Raw genomic sequence first — 14,212 nt, 5'->3', positions numbered from 1 at the left:
AAGGCAGTCAGTCATTAACCCCCAGGGAATTTAAGGATTTAGCCATCTTTACATAAACAAATACACTAAAGACAGTGCATAAATCAAACACCAGCATTTTATTTTTTCTCCAAAAGCATGTAAAAAACAAAAAGAAATAAAATGCACAAAATGATTGTGTATATTGGCGCAGAAAGGGGGCGCTTACACTTTAAAATGTTCTATACCACAACTAAGCAATAGAGAGAGAAGGGAGAATAGAGGAGAAAGACTGCAAACACAGTCCAAGCGTCCTTTAGCTGTAAGGCCACCTCAATCCACAGGTCAAGTCTGTAATACAAATTACATTTTCAAAGATGCATACATTTAAAATGTCTCAGTGACAACAGCACTGAAAAGTAAGTCCACGTCAAGTTTAGCACAAAAATGAAATGACTCACAGATTTAACATTTAAACGTTACATTGCAATCATTCACCTGAGCCTCTTGGCACCAGTGTAAAGTGTACCTTGTCTGCTCTGTTAGAATTAAAAGTTGCAATTCACAGATTTTGCAGCTGTACCTTGGCAAACTGCTAACGGAGAAAGACAGACAGCATTTCTAGATACAATACTCTTGATTTTAAAGCATTCTCAGGGATCAAGAGGACCGATTTAAAATGAGAGAAATGAAAATATAAAATAGACATTGTCACACACACACACAGTAGAATTTGAATTATTTTCCATTACATGTGGATAAAAAGTGGTTAGATAGGAAAATGGCTGCTGGTTGAGTGAAGTAATTCAATGTTAAAGAGCAGAACTCAAGAGTAAGCAGGTCTGTTTTTGAAAAGGCATGGTAAGGAGATTTCTTTGTAAAGATCTGTGCACTCAAAAGGTCTGGTTTGAAAAAGCAGTAAGATCAGCTATTTATTTCTAAGGCTTCTCTTTTAAAAAAGTAGCAAATATCCATCTGTTAAGTTTAGCTTTCTATTCTGCACAGCACGCTTAAATTCACAGTAAACCTTCAGTCAGAAAAAGTACTTTGTGTCATTCAAGTGTCAGTCAAGTCTCAGTGGTTTTCAGACATTTTCTAAGATTAGATATTTGAATGGCTTTAGACTCATTCTTTATATAGAATGAAACAGTTGTGGAAATCTTGTCTAACTGGATTAATTTCTCTTAGGTGTTGCAGTTAAATAAGATCAAAAGTGGCTGGAGTGCAGCAGCTGCACTGCAGACTGAGGCAAAATATTCAAAAACTTCAGATAAAGGCTATGTTGAGAAGTTATTTTTCTTCCTCTCACGCTAGACACTACTGTCACACTTTCCCCAGCAGGGGGTGCTCTGCACTTGGTTTCGCATGCAGCATGCAGGGGCATATCAGGGGACCAATACTGTGACAAACCCTCCATCAGCCACCTACTGTAAATTCAATATTAGGAAATAGGTCCAGGTGCTAAGATGTATTTAGCTAATAAGAAATAAGATGAGAACTGAAGGGCATTTAATTAAAAAGGAAACCTGCCCACAATTACTAAATAGGACTGGGGGGGGGGGGGGGGGGGCAAATAATGATGGATGTTCACGACACTATGATTGGATCTGTCTATGTTCTCATTAAAACTAGTAAGTTGTAAGAACACACTCAAATACAGCAGGGGGAAAATCATCACAAGACGTCAAGAACTGACAAGTGTGAAGTGATGAAGGAACAAAATTGTGTGGTTTCCTGCAAGGCGTCAGCTCTGTCCATCAACATCGTCACTCGTGACTCAAAACTGTAATTGAGGTAATAAATTTCACCACGTTTACAGTTGCTCTTAAAATGTTTCACACAACGGAGTTACGGATGCTTACGGACGAGGCCTCACTTTCCCTGTGATTATCAACATCTTGTCTGGTGATCATGTGTGGTCGTATGAGAGTACAGTATGATGGGGAATGTTCACTAATCACAAACTACAGCTCTATGTACAGGTAGTATACAAAACACAAGTTGAGAATTCCATTAAAATTTCAACCATAAAAGCTCAGAGAGGATCAACTTATGCCATGACATCAATCAAATCCAAACTCAAGTGCTTCTAAAACCTTTAAAAAGTGATTTGCTATGCATCAATGAGACAAAAATCATTCACAACACAAAAGATCGATACAGTCATAAGATAAGGCTATTAAGACCCAGTCATACCACCATGCAACGATAAGACTCAAACCGGTCATTAAAATATGAACAAACCATGGGATGATGCGAAAAATAATAAAACTAAAATTAAAAAGACGAGAGGTGAGCTGTTGCTGATGTGCGCGGTTATTTTACAGTACTCTGTACCCTGTTTGTTCCTCAAATATATGAAACCTGACAAACTTGTCTCTGACAGCAAAGTCACAATACTGAGGACTATTAGTTTGATTTGTGTTTTGATAAAATGAGGAAATATGTAATATTTGTAAGAATCATTGGGTGTAAATTGACCTGAGTGTATGCTCTACTGCAAAACATGGATGCGCTGTAACCTCTCAGATATGTTTGCCTGAGCATACAGTTTACATATTCCCAAAAAAAAAAAGGTGCAAATTATTAGAAAGAATAAAAAATGAAAAAAAAAATTATTATTATTATTATACTCCCATACCAGAGAAGGTTTTTGGTCACAATCAAGTACCAATTCCAAACAGGAAATTGGAAAATAAATTTAGGAAAATACAGATCAATAAAATCAAACCCAAAACATATCCCTAAAATTAATTTTTAAGTGGCCAGTCATTTCCTAGCTGTTTGTGCATGTGTTGGATCTGATGGCATTTAAAAAGCGTGTGAGCGCATGGGTGATTTAACAGAACCCCAGCATATGAGGCATGTGTTCATTGTGATGTATTGGAGGTGTTAGGAGGAGGCAAAGAAAGAGGCAGGGCTGGGATGGGACACAGGGAGACATGATTATGCCGTCTTTGTTATATTGTCTGTCTCCTTTGAGGCCCAGAGCTCTTTGTGCTGTTTGCGTCCGAAGCCCTCGTCGTAGTTGCCTTTGCTTTTGAACAGCTGTTGGAAGTGGGGTTTGCAGTAAAATTCCCCTTGAAGAGCTGCAAAGGTGCCAAGGCTGTCGGGAAGGGAGGAATTAAACAGTTAAATAAGAACCAAAGGAAACAGGAGAAGAAGAAAGTCGAGTAAACACCCAGGGAAACAGTGAAGTATATACAGTCACCTGAGTTTGGCATTGCAGTGCTTGCAGCAGAAGCATGCTGAATGGAAGACAAGGTTGTTGGCAACCAATCTTTCCATTGGGTAGACCGTCTTCTCACAGGATGAACAGACTTCCTTTTGAGTCTTAAAGCTGAAGGACTGAGCACATAAATATACACATTTACTACAGGACACACACACACACACACAGGAAGTGATCTAGGCCTTGATTTTTCGCAAGATGAAAGCTAGTCTTTGCAAAAGACATAAAATGCACAACAGACTTCCTCTACTCTCCTCTGATGGCTGATGAAAGTGAAGTGGGGCAAGAGCAATGGACACAGATGAAGAGAGGGCAGTGATGACGTGTATTTATGATTTGATGACTTATATTTGTATATGTATATTCACCTTTGATCGCTGGACAGGTTTCTCTTCACTGGGGCTTCTGGTGTCCTGGGAAAGCAATGAAAAACATATTTAACATAAACAAATGTAATTAAATGTGATGCACTGATGCCTTTATGTTCTAAAGTGGAACAACGGATTGACAAGACATCTGACTATATCTAGATATCTGACCTATCAGATTAAAAGCAACAGAAGAACTTCACAAGGACGGCTATTTTGTACTGTCCTCTTATTACCTTTACCAGAGTGTTAGTCTTGTCAATCTGATCTCTCTCTCCCCCTCTTTCTATTTGCTCCATCTGTCTCTTCGCACCCCTGGGAGGGGATCAGGTGCCTTCTGTCTGGTCATGTGAGCCGAGCTGTGGGACACTCTGCGAGGGCCTGCCTTCAACATAGCAGAACAGCTCAGAACTAGCCTTCCAGTTAAGAAACTTCACAAGGCAATATCACATGAAATCTCTTACAAAATGGTAGGAGATTTGTAATTACCTGACTGACGCCTATTCTGCAAGTCTTTACCTTTGAAATTACTTCATGTTTTCGCAGCTTTGTGACCCATGCATGTAATGAAGCATTTCTTTCACTCATCCCTACAATCATGCACAATTCTAGGTTTACCTTTTAATTTTCTGCCTGCCATTTAACGCAGGTCACCGCATTTCTCTGCACACCGTAGGTGTCGATGTTTTTGTCATGTAATTGCAGTTTGGTTAGCAACAGCAGCAGGAATTGAAAGACTTCCCCAAGGCAAGAGAAAAGCTTTCATGATCTCAGGCTGGAGGATGTTACACAGTAGTAATGACTATCTGCCCTTTCTCTGGAGTATTGCAGCCAGTCCCCAGCAGCAACAAGCATGGCCTCATCTTTAAGCAGGACTAACAGGTAGTTCAAGCGGATAATAAACAGACAGAGACATTCAGACGCATACACAGTAACTGCCATGGAAAATCCAGTGAGCAGGGAAGAAGGGCAGCCTCTGTTTAGGTGGGGGAAAAGTCCACTGCAGACTCTGCTAAAACCCTGTTATGTAAGGCAGTTTGGCTGGAACTGGAAGAAGGGGCGGATGAATGGGGATTGTGGGGCTGATACCAGACCAAAGAGAGGGAGAGCTTTGGCATCAGATATAACGTCTGCTTACTCTTTGACTTTCAAAATTTCTTGCTTTGAAGGTAATATATCAAAACAAAATAAACAACCCCCCCCCAACAATAATCAAGTGGCTGCTACAGCGATGAAAATTACAGCATGAAGTGTGTCCATCCATCTCCCTCATAAAAATGTTGACCTGCTGATGTGAGTTGAGATCAAAAGCTGTTTAACTGATCAATGACAAGTTTGTCACACTTCCAAATCTGCTGATGTGCATGAAGAAAAGTGGGAAAAATGCTCAAAAGGGTCAGACAATCGGTGTAAAATCTTCTATCACGGTTCATGTAATCTTTTATCATCATATCTATACGAGATACAAAAATCAAACAGAAAAAAAAATCTTATAAAAATTGAACATTGACAAGTCCTTATAACTTGCTGAAAATATCACAGATTGTAAATTGTATTCAAGGCTGTATCAGATAAACTTCTCATGAAAATACCACTCATGGCCAAAATGTGGGTAATAAAAGCTAAGTATGTGGCCAATTTGTCTTCGAAAGATGCCACTGCCATGACCTGCAAAAATAATTTTAAACTGCATTAACCACAGTCCTGCTCACTGATGTGCGACATTGCTCTCCACCTAATACAACCAGAGATATTAAAGTCATTGCTACCACAGTACACACACTATGGCAATATCTCTAATGGATCATAAATTCATAGTGTCATGGTGTATATATTGTCATTTCATCCTTCCTTATCTGTACATCACTTGTGAATTCATCTGGAACGACCAGAGTGGCCCTCTTCGATAAGCATCTAAAAACAGCATGAATTTTGCCTCCATGTTGTAAATTGCATTCTATTTTGACATTGTTGAGTGGTGCATTTAGGCAACAACAGAGTAGGATGAACGGCACGGGTGTTGTCTGCACTTATGAGAACCGGATGACATGCTTCAGAAATAATTGTCTCACTAACAGTGAGGCCATACAGCTTCCTGTAGATGCAATCGTATCTTTCTCCTCTTTATCCCTGGATCCTCTTGTGTTCACTTAATGTTACTGCTAGCAGGTCACAGTTAGCTGGTTATCTAGCAGGCTGCATGCTAGACCACTTCCTGTTGGTGCATTACAAATGCTGAGCGAACATGACTTTGATCTTCACAAAATTATTTAACATAATTGAAAACTCAAGTTTGAATGTGAAAAGTTCTCACAGTAAATTTGTGGAGAAGGTTTACGAACTGGGAGGCTTTAAGAGCATGAAGCTGAGATCAATAAGGGCTTCATTTGTACAGTACATATGGAATGAAATGAATGCGGCCAAAAAAGGAAAACTGATCTGAGTGAAAACATAGATGTTTCAATTTTTTTTGTTTTTGGGAACAACAACGCAGCAAGGCTAGTTACCATGTTAGGGGATAGGCATGCATTCCAATCATACAAACCCACACATACAAAGACATCCTGGAAAGACTTCAGATTAGCCTGTGCCATCTTGTCTTCCTTTGCCTTATATGTACATGAGTCTCAATTGCCAGCAAACAGCACAAATGTGGCAGGAAGTTGTTATGACACATCTGCCTTCCTCTGTCTTGCAGAGACCCAACAGGGACAAAAGCAGCTAAACTCCTAACTGACTTTCATCCCAATAGCATCACTGCTAACGACCACTTGTTCTGTCTGACTCCTTTAGGTTGGAGAGTGAATAAACTAAAAGAGAATCATGATCTCTGTTCAGAAACATACAACTCACAAATTACCACAAGAAGTCCTCCTGACTAATAAAGGAGATGAGAAACTGCATGGAGTGGTGGGAAATGAAAGGCCTTCATGAGCACAGAACAAGGTGTTCAATGTAAGCATAAATAAAGAAGGTCTGTTGTGTAAGTAATTAGCTCTGCTCTGCCCAACACTGTTTAACTGAAGCAATTTGACATACCAGTAAGTGAGAAGCTAGAGCCAGCTGGAGACTTGTATCTAACCAAACAAAGACCACTTTCACAGGACCGGTGAAATCTTCTTGCAACAGAGCTACAAGTCTTACCTCACTGCATCAATCCCTCACACTGAGTCCTTGCCTCAGTTTTAAAAATCACACCTGCACATGTCTGCCTGTGTGTGTTTCTGTATTGCAATCACCCAGGAGACTTCTGTCTGACGGAGCCAAGTTCCCCTTTTCTCTTTGTATTTGTTTAAAAGGAATAGTTTGGGGAAATACATTCATTTGCTCTCTTGCCCAGAGTTAGATGAGAAAACCAATACCATTTTCATGTCTGTATGGTAAGCATGAAGCTACAGCCAGCAGCCAGTTAGCTTAGCTTAGCATGGAACCAGGGAAAAACAGAAATTTCTTGATGAGAAATCTGGCACATAAACACCCTGTGAAACCATAGCTTGACATTTTTACACTTTGGTTTTTATATAGATTAAACAAACAAGACATAAATAGTTAGTAAGTGAGCTTTAAATGTGTTGGTAGGTGAAAAATGTTACCCTTTGACCCTCTGAGCCACGTTAGCCGTTTCCTCTGTTCCTGTTTTTATGTTAAAATAAGCTAACTGGCTGCTGCTGGTAGTTACATATTTACCAGACAGACCTAAGAGTGTTATCATTTTTTCTCATTTAATTGTAAAAACAAATAAGAACATTGTGACAATGCCAAACCTTCAATCAGTAAAAGGCTACTGTGCAGCTTCAACTGCACACTGAAGAACGTGAGGATTCTCTTGAAACAAAAAAAAACAACAAACAAACATTCAAACCATCACTTTCACGAATCCCACTACTTTAGCTACCCTTCTTCTTCTAACAAATATCAGGAAAGGATGTAATAGGAACCGAATATGTGGACGTACTTTAGAAAACATCAAAATAATATGTTTAAGTCATTCATTGTTATGGAAGGCACCAAAACTACAAACTAGCCCCCTTCTGTCTAAATTACAGTGTTGACAAGAGCCAATTAGAACAGCTACAACTCCTCTAAAGAATGTTGCGAGGTTGAAACTGGTCAAATGGGAAGAAGTATCTCTTCTTTGTCTTGTATTATCTTGTTCTATTCTGCCCATTAGCACTACAAAGAGACCCCCCCCCCAACTGAACACACACTGTGGTGCACGATTCACTGTCACAGGCCCCTAGAAGGGAAGGCAGGCGCCATGTTAAAAAAAAAAGTCTTCTGTCGTTAGTCCAAAAAGGCTCCCACTCTCTCTCATTCCCTATATTTAGAAACATGATCATTGTTTAATCGTTTGGGACGGGGACGGGGGGGGCAAAAATGTTTTGCACCTCGTCCTTTAAACACATCCAAACAGTGTTATTAAGCCCATTATCGGTTGTCAAGCAGTCTGAGGTTAAACGAATCAAAACAAACAACATTTTTCAGTCCATTACTAGCAACATAAACTATGAGTCTTTGGATTTTTTTATGCAGATAACATCTTACTCTGTATTGCATTTTCTGCACCTGCAAGCCATGGCACTGATCCAACAACTAAAACTACTGCTACAGGGAAGATATATAGCCTCCTCCTGACAGCAATCTTCCATCGGTAACTCTGAACATGAAGAGACCAAGCAAGCTATGAGGACAAAATGACTGGGAAAAAACAAACACAAAAACAGTAAAGTCTTGCTTGGGGTTAAAGAAAGAAAGAAAAAAAAAAAAAAAAAAAAAGACTTCCCTTTGATGGAAAAATTTGTATTAGCAGAACATGAGGTTTTGAAACTTGAATGGCTGGGGAATTACTAAAAGCAGGATGAAACAGTCTGATCCTTAGAGTGCAGATGGAAGTTCATGACACCAGTCTGCAGAGTAATCACATCTGGGAGCGTGTTGGGGCACTTGGTCACCCACTACTTCTCTTCCTATTTTGAACTTCCTGTAGGCAACAAGAAAATGACGGGGCCTTTTCGCTGTGTTTGAAGGCAAAGGGTAGTGAATGTCTCTGTGTCTTTTTAGTGAATTGACAGACACTTGTTTTTTCACTTCCTGTCTGTGGAGGCAGACTTATCCAAATGTGCAGCTATATTAATGTAGGATAAGCACTTAAAAACAGACTGTCTTGAAAAATGTGGATATATATTCGGGCTGCAACTACTGATTATTTCCATTGTCGTTGAATCTACCAATTATTTTTTCTTAACTGACAAATCGTTTTGTGAAAACTAGTGATAATTTCCCAGAGCATAAGATGACGTCTTCAAATGTCTTGTTTTGTCTGACCAACAGTCCAAAACCAAAAGTTATTCAGTTAAAACTGATATAGAAAGCAACTGTGAAAAGCAACAAATCCTCACATTGGAAAACAGCAGCCAGAGAATAATCTGCAGATTTTATTTAAAAAAAAAAAACAATTTAAAAAAAGATAAAATTGCTTTGATTAATTTTCTGGCAATCAACTAATCAATTAATTACCTTATTGTTTCAGCTCTTGAAATACTATTTCAGAAGTCTTTCTTATTCTTTGTGGTTCTGTTGATTCAAATACCACCACCAAATGGTGTGATGTTCATGAAAACTAGTGGCTGGTGCTGCTATGCTGCAGCAGCTGGTCTGTTTATGTGTTCTTCTTAAAACTGCAAAAGAACAAAACCAGTGACGGCCTATGAAAGAATGTGTGGAGGACCTGGAGCCTGTGTTGACTTGACATAGTGAGAGGCCACTTGCTGCCTTCTACAACCTCTCTGAAGGTTGTGAAGAAACAGCCTCAGGTGCTACAACTGATGAGACATTATCATGGGCTGGACAAGAAGGAACACCTTACAGCCAAATTCTCCTTCAGAACTGGAATTCAAGATAGCATGCCCCATCCTGTCTTGGAGAAAAAAAAAAAAAAAAAAAAAAAAATACAACTCTCATGCAAATATCTGCTCTGCTATCACAGCAAATTTCCATCACAGACTTAAGGCTCCTTAACTGTGGATTGAGACATTGTCACCTGGAACAATGATAGCCAAAGGACAGGGGAATTAATGTTTAAACCCCCCCCCCCCCATATAAGGCTTCTGAAGTAGTCATCTTCAAAAATTAAATATGGATCATTTAAGTTACACTGCACAGATTTCCCACAGAGCTCAACAGACTACAAAATGAGACTTGTTAGATGTCTGCTGCTGACTGATGACACTGTGGGAAACACTACATTTAAACTATTTCTAAACATTCTGCCCTATGGTATTTCAAAACCAGATAACCTACATTAAGTCATGGCTGAGAGCCACAGAGACACAAAAGAATGTGTATGAACGGTGGTTGTTTTAGATCAAAAACACATTTACTACTGAAAAGAGTTACACAGAGCTTTGATCGCAGTTAACAATGTTAGGAGAGTGAAATAAATGAAACAAATCAAGGTGAAAGGAATGTGTTAAGTCTTTCCCTGCAATGTCTGAGACTTAATACTTCAATACAGGTTTACAGAGTCTAAAGTGAGAGCTGTATTCCCTAGAGGAAAAGAAAAAGGAGGTAAAATATAAAATCATACCTTTTTTTTTTTTTTTTAAATCCACAGTTGAACAGTTCATGGGGTGCATGCATATACTGTATGTGCCAAATTGGCAACTGTCTGAAAAATACTGACCTCTTCTTCACACAACTGATTTGGCTTGCAAAAATGTGACGTCCATGTGCAGCACACATCATAAAATATTAAGACAAAACAAGCAATCTGCAAACACATAAATCACTTTTCCTTATAACCCCAATGACCCTTAAATAATTAAAACACACTGTGAAACAACACCTACACCTTTTCTAGGCCTGAAAATGGCTCTATGTTCCTCCCTTCACACAACCACTGTGACTATATTTCTCTTTTTCAAAGCCAACTATTACTGTAAGACAATATATGACTGGAATGGGAAAGAAATAGGTATGGTGATAGTTAGAACCATTTCTCTTACAACCTTTGCCTGCAGCTCTATGGCCTGGGACCTGCTGGCGACCCAATTAATATTGTTCTGCACATCTGACAGCAGGCAAACACCCCCCCCATCCCAACATATGGCACTTCTGACATGCCCAACAAATCAGGTTTTTGTGCTCTTAATGGTAACTGTTTGACCAATTAGCACATGGTCAAACAAAATCAATGTTATTAGTCCTCACTGTGCAGCTTTGTCAAAATCCCCATTTTTTATTTATTTTTTTGGACAAACAAGCCAGTCAAATTTCAACAACAACTTCTCAAATCCACCAGAATAATGACATAAATCACCCAACAGTGCAGGGTGTCAATCTTTGCCATCATGTCGGACTGAAATTACAGTCAAGCGCTCCACTGACAGTGGCAGGAAATACTTACTTAAGCCATGTCGCCATATGCCAGGGTTATAATAACAGACTGCTGTAGATGTGGTGTCCTGGATAGATAAAAAGTGGTTTTACCAGACCACAGAGCAGCTTTTAAACTACTCGACAAAACAACCACAGACAAGCAATTTGTATAAAGATTTAAATGCATGTTTTCTTCCACCTAGTGTATAGTTTAAATCTAATACTGATAATCTAGTCACTCAACTTTTCAGGAATCACTCATCTGACAATCGCAGCAGCTGTAGGTGAGCTAATAAGGTGCAGTGGATATTTAGTGGACCATTTAGTTTCAAGTTTAAATGAGTGCGGTTGCATGCACATAGTATTCTGGTTTAGAGACATCCATATATCTTGGAAAGAAACCTGCATACTGTGGCCTTTAAACACTTTATCCAGGCTTCTGATAACTCTCCAATGGTACAAAAATGACTGCGTGGCTGAGATACTGAGGAATCATGACACACTTGCAGAAAAATGATCAAAAAACTGGATTGTTACGATCATGTATACAAGGACATGAATAACCAGGGTTTTCATGCTCCCTGTAGATATGAAATCCCTAATTACACCAACACTAGGGTAAGACTCAAAACTAGGATTCTGAGTTGCATGTAAACATACTCAATGAGATAAATATGGGAATCCCTTTTGACCAGAGGGTGCTGTAAACGTCCCACTTCCATTGTAATAATGACACTGTTGACCGAACTACATTCAGCAGGCTTAAAATGGATCTTCTGCTTTCATCTATATGCTTGTTTGTTTAATTTTGCTTGTTTAGGGGTTTCCACGGTTAAATCATCTGCAAAAACCCTTTAACGGACTATTTGACTCTGGGGACTTCATTTACTACACGCACCACTCAGCAGGCCAGCTATAACCCTGATCTGCAAATACACATTTATCTGCTATGTATTGGTACCCGCAGCTCAAACAAAACAAAAACGCCACTTAAAATTAAACCACAAATCAATGTACAAATCGGCTAATATGGTGGAATAATTAAATGAATGATCAGTTAGAGAGAGAGGTCCTCAAACAAACAGGAAAATGTGAGTTAAATGTATTATTCGATAGGTTTAAATCGCATTGTTTAGTTAATATTAATTAGCCATTAAGCTAGCAAACTAATAGACGTTAAAACAAGCAGCACGCTGCTAGCATTTTGAGAAAAACGATGGTAGGTGTTTAAATATAAAACAAATAAACAAAATGATGCCTCTGATGCCTAAATACTGAATTTAGACCGTAGATTAATACCGTGGCTTACACAACCAAACCGGCTCGTCGTTAGCTAAACCTAGGCGAGCGTATGGACATCATCACCTCACCTCATCTCACAAAAAAAAAGGGGAGCCGAGGGGAGTGCAGCGGAGGGAGGGGAGGCTGCAGACACACAACAGCCGAGCAAAAGCACTCACCATCTGCGCTTCTCGTCTGCGACACACTGGATGGAAAACGCAGAGTCTGTTCACTCAGTTGCTGGATGTGGATGCCGGCTCTCTCATTCACTCTTCTGGGAGGCTTTGTAGTGGACGCTGGCCCCGAATGCCGGTCGGTTTCTAGCCTCCGCTTCGCTCTTCGTCTCGGTTTTCTATAGAACGGTTTTTTTTTTTTTTTTTTTTCCATCGGCAGGATGTCGCAGACTATTGGTTCGCATCTGCTCCCGATGCGTTCAATGGTTGTCGGACAACTACGTCTGGCACAAGGATGTCACTTTCAAGCTCTTACGTAAATATCACCCTTCTCCACTTACCTTTGTCTAAACAGCCTTAAAGGATATGTTCAACATGTGCTGTGTTTGGTTTCCATGTCTTTACATGTCTATACCATAAATAAGTCTAAACACTACTATATTATTAACTTATATAGTATTTGTCTACAAATAATACATACAAAAAAAGCATTTTATTATGTATTAATTTAATATTTTGCCATAGCATCTTCACTTCATGTACTTTTTTTTTTTTTTTTTTTTATTAACTAAATATAGTTTTAAACAATTGTTTTTTGAAGTGACAAGAAGTAAATACACACCCCTGCATAAAACAGATATTAAAAATTAACCTTTCATGCAATGTTAATGCACTGTTACTTTTATTTAATCAACTTAAAAATCGAAAAAAAATTAAATGGTAATTGTGTCATGTGCAAAAGTTTGGGCGTTCTACACCCTACTTAGTAACCCCCCCCCCCCCGGCCTTTGGCAGATATTACAGCTTGCAAATGCTTTTTGCAGCCAGCTAAGAGTCTTTCTGTTCTTGATTTAGCAAATCACTTGAAGCTCTGAAAGATTTTTCGGCTGTCTTGCACGTACAGCATGTTTAAGAATTGCCCACAGATTTTCAGTCAGGTTCAGGTCAGGGGGCTGTGAGGTAGGTTTCAAAAGCTTCAGCTTGCGTTTCTTGAAATAGTTAATGGTGGATTTTGATGTCTCCTTTCGATCATTGCCCTGTTGTAGATGCCAGCCTCTTGTCAGTTTCACTTTCTTGACTGACTTCAGGACATTTGCATCCAGTTTTTGATGATATTTAGTGGAATCAATTTTTCCACTTTCACATTTCTTGTGTAACTTGCTGCCACACAGCCATCAAGCAGAATATTTCCAACCCCATGCTTGACAGTGTGCAGACAAAATGCATATCTCTTGTGTGCATGTTGTCATGTGGTTCACATTTCAGAGCAATCTGGTTTATTTGGTCATGAAAAAAGGGAGGGAAATGCAGCTTAGATGAAAATGAATGTGCTTCTGCCAAATTTGTATCAAAATCAGTCACTGTAATAAGATAAAACAGTCCTGCAATAAATACTCCATTTACATATTTGTATTTTGACATTTTTACAGGAAATGAAAATATGTTGTCTGTCGTGACACTAGGGTTCACTGCCCTCCATTGGTCACAGTGAGAAACTATAACATTGCGTTTCATTTGTGGTTTCATAGCTTATCATCTGTGTATTTATTACAGATAACAACAGGTACACCGATTGGTAAAAATTGTAAGAGTTATTTCAATAATAGTTCTGGCATTATTTTTTTTTTTTGTAAATGTATTTTGCACTGAATGCTAAATGCATAGTATTTTATGATAATTAAATAATTGTTTATTATCCAAATGTAAATAAGGAAAGGCTATTTGGACAAAAATAGTCACAGTGTCTTTTTAAAGCAGTCAGCATGTCTATTCCTCTGCCTTATGAATTTCACGTAATAGGTTGAAAAAAATAGTATCATCTG

General features: G+C 38.9%; 1 protein-coding gene across 1 annotated transcript; it reads right to left on the bottom strand.

The window, feature by feature from the left end:
* Window positions 1-1,889: 1,889 nt before the first annotated feature.
* limd2 (LIM domain containing 2) lies at window positions 1,890-12,573 on the bottom strand. The gene is made up of 4 exons (XM_040123991.1): window positions 12,396-12,573; window positions 3,559-3,603; window positions 3,170-3,306; window positions 1,890-3,064 (listed from the first exon to the last, which is right to left on the bottom strand). The coding sequence occupies exons 1-4, from the start codon at window positions 12,396-12,398 to the stop codon at window positions 2,905-2,907; spliced, it is 345 nt and encodes a 114-aa protein (XP_039979925.1). The 5' UTR covers window positions 12,399-12,573; the 3' UTR covers window positions 1,890-2,904.
* Window positions 12,574-14,212: the final 1,639 nt, after the last annotated feature.

The sequence above is a fragment of the Xiphias gladius genome, chromosome 3, assembly GCF_016859285.1.
Source record: "Xiphias gladius isolate SHS-SW01 ecotype Sanya breed wild chromosome 3, ASM1685928v1, whole genome shotgun sequence".
Taxonomy (NCBI): Eukaryota; Metazoa; Chordata; class Actinopteri; order Istiophoriformes; family Xiphiidae; genus Xiphias; species Xiphias gladius.
The sequence above is the reverse complement of the archived record's forward strand: the minus strand, read 5'-3'. Positions and strand labels throughout refer to the sequence as shown.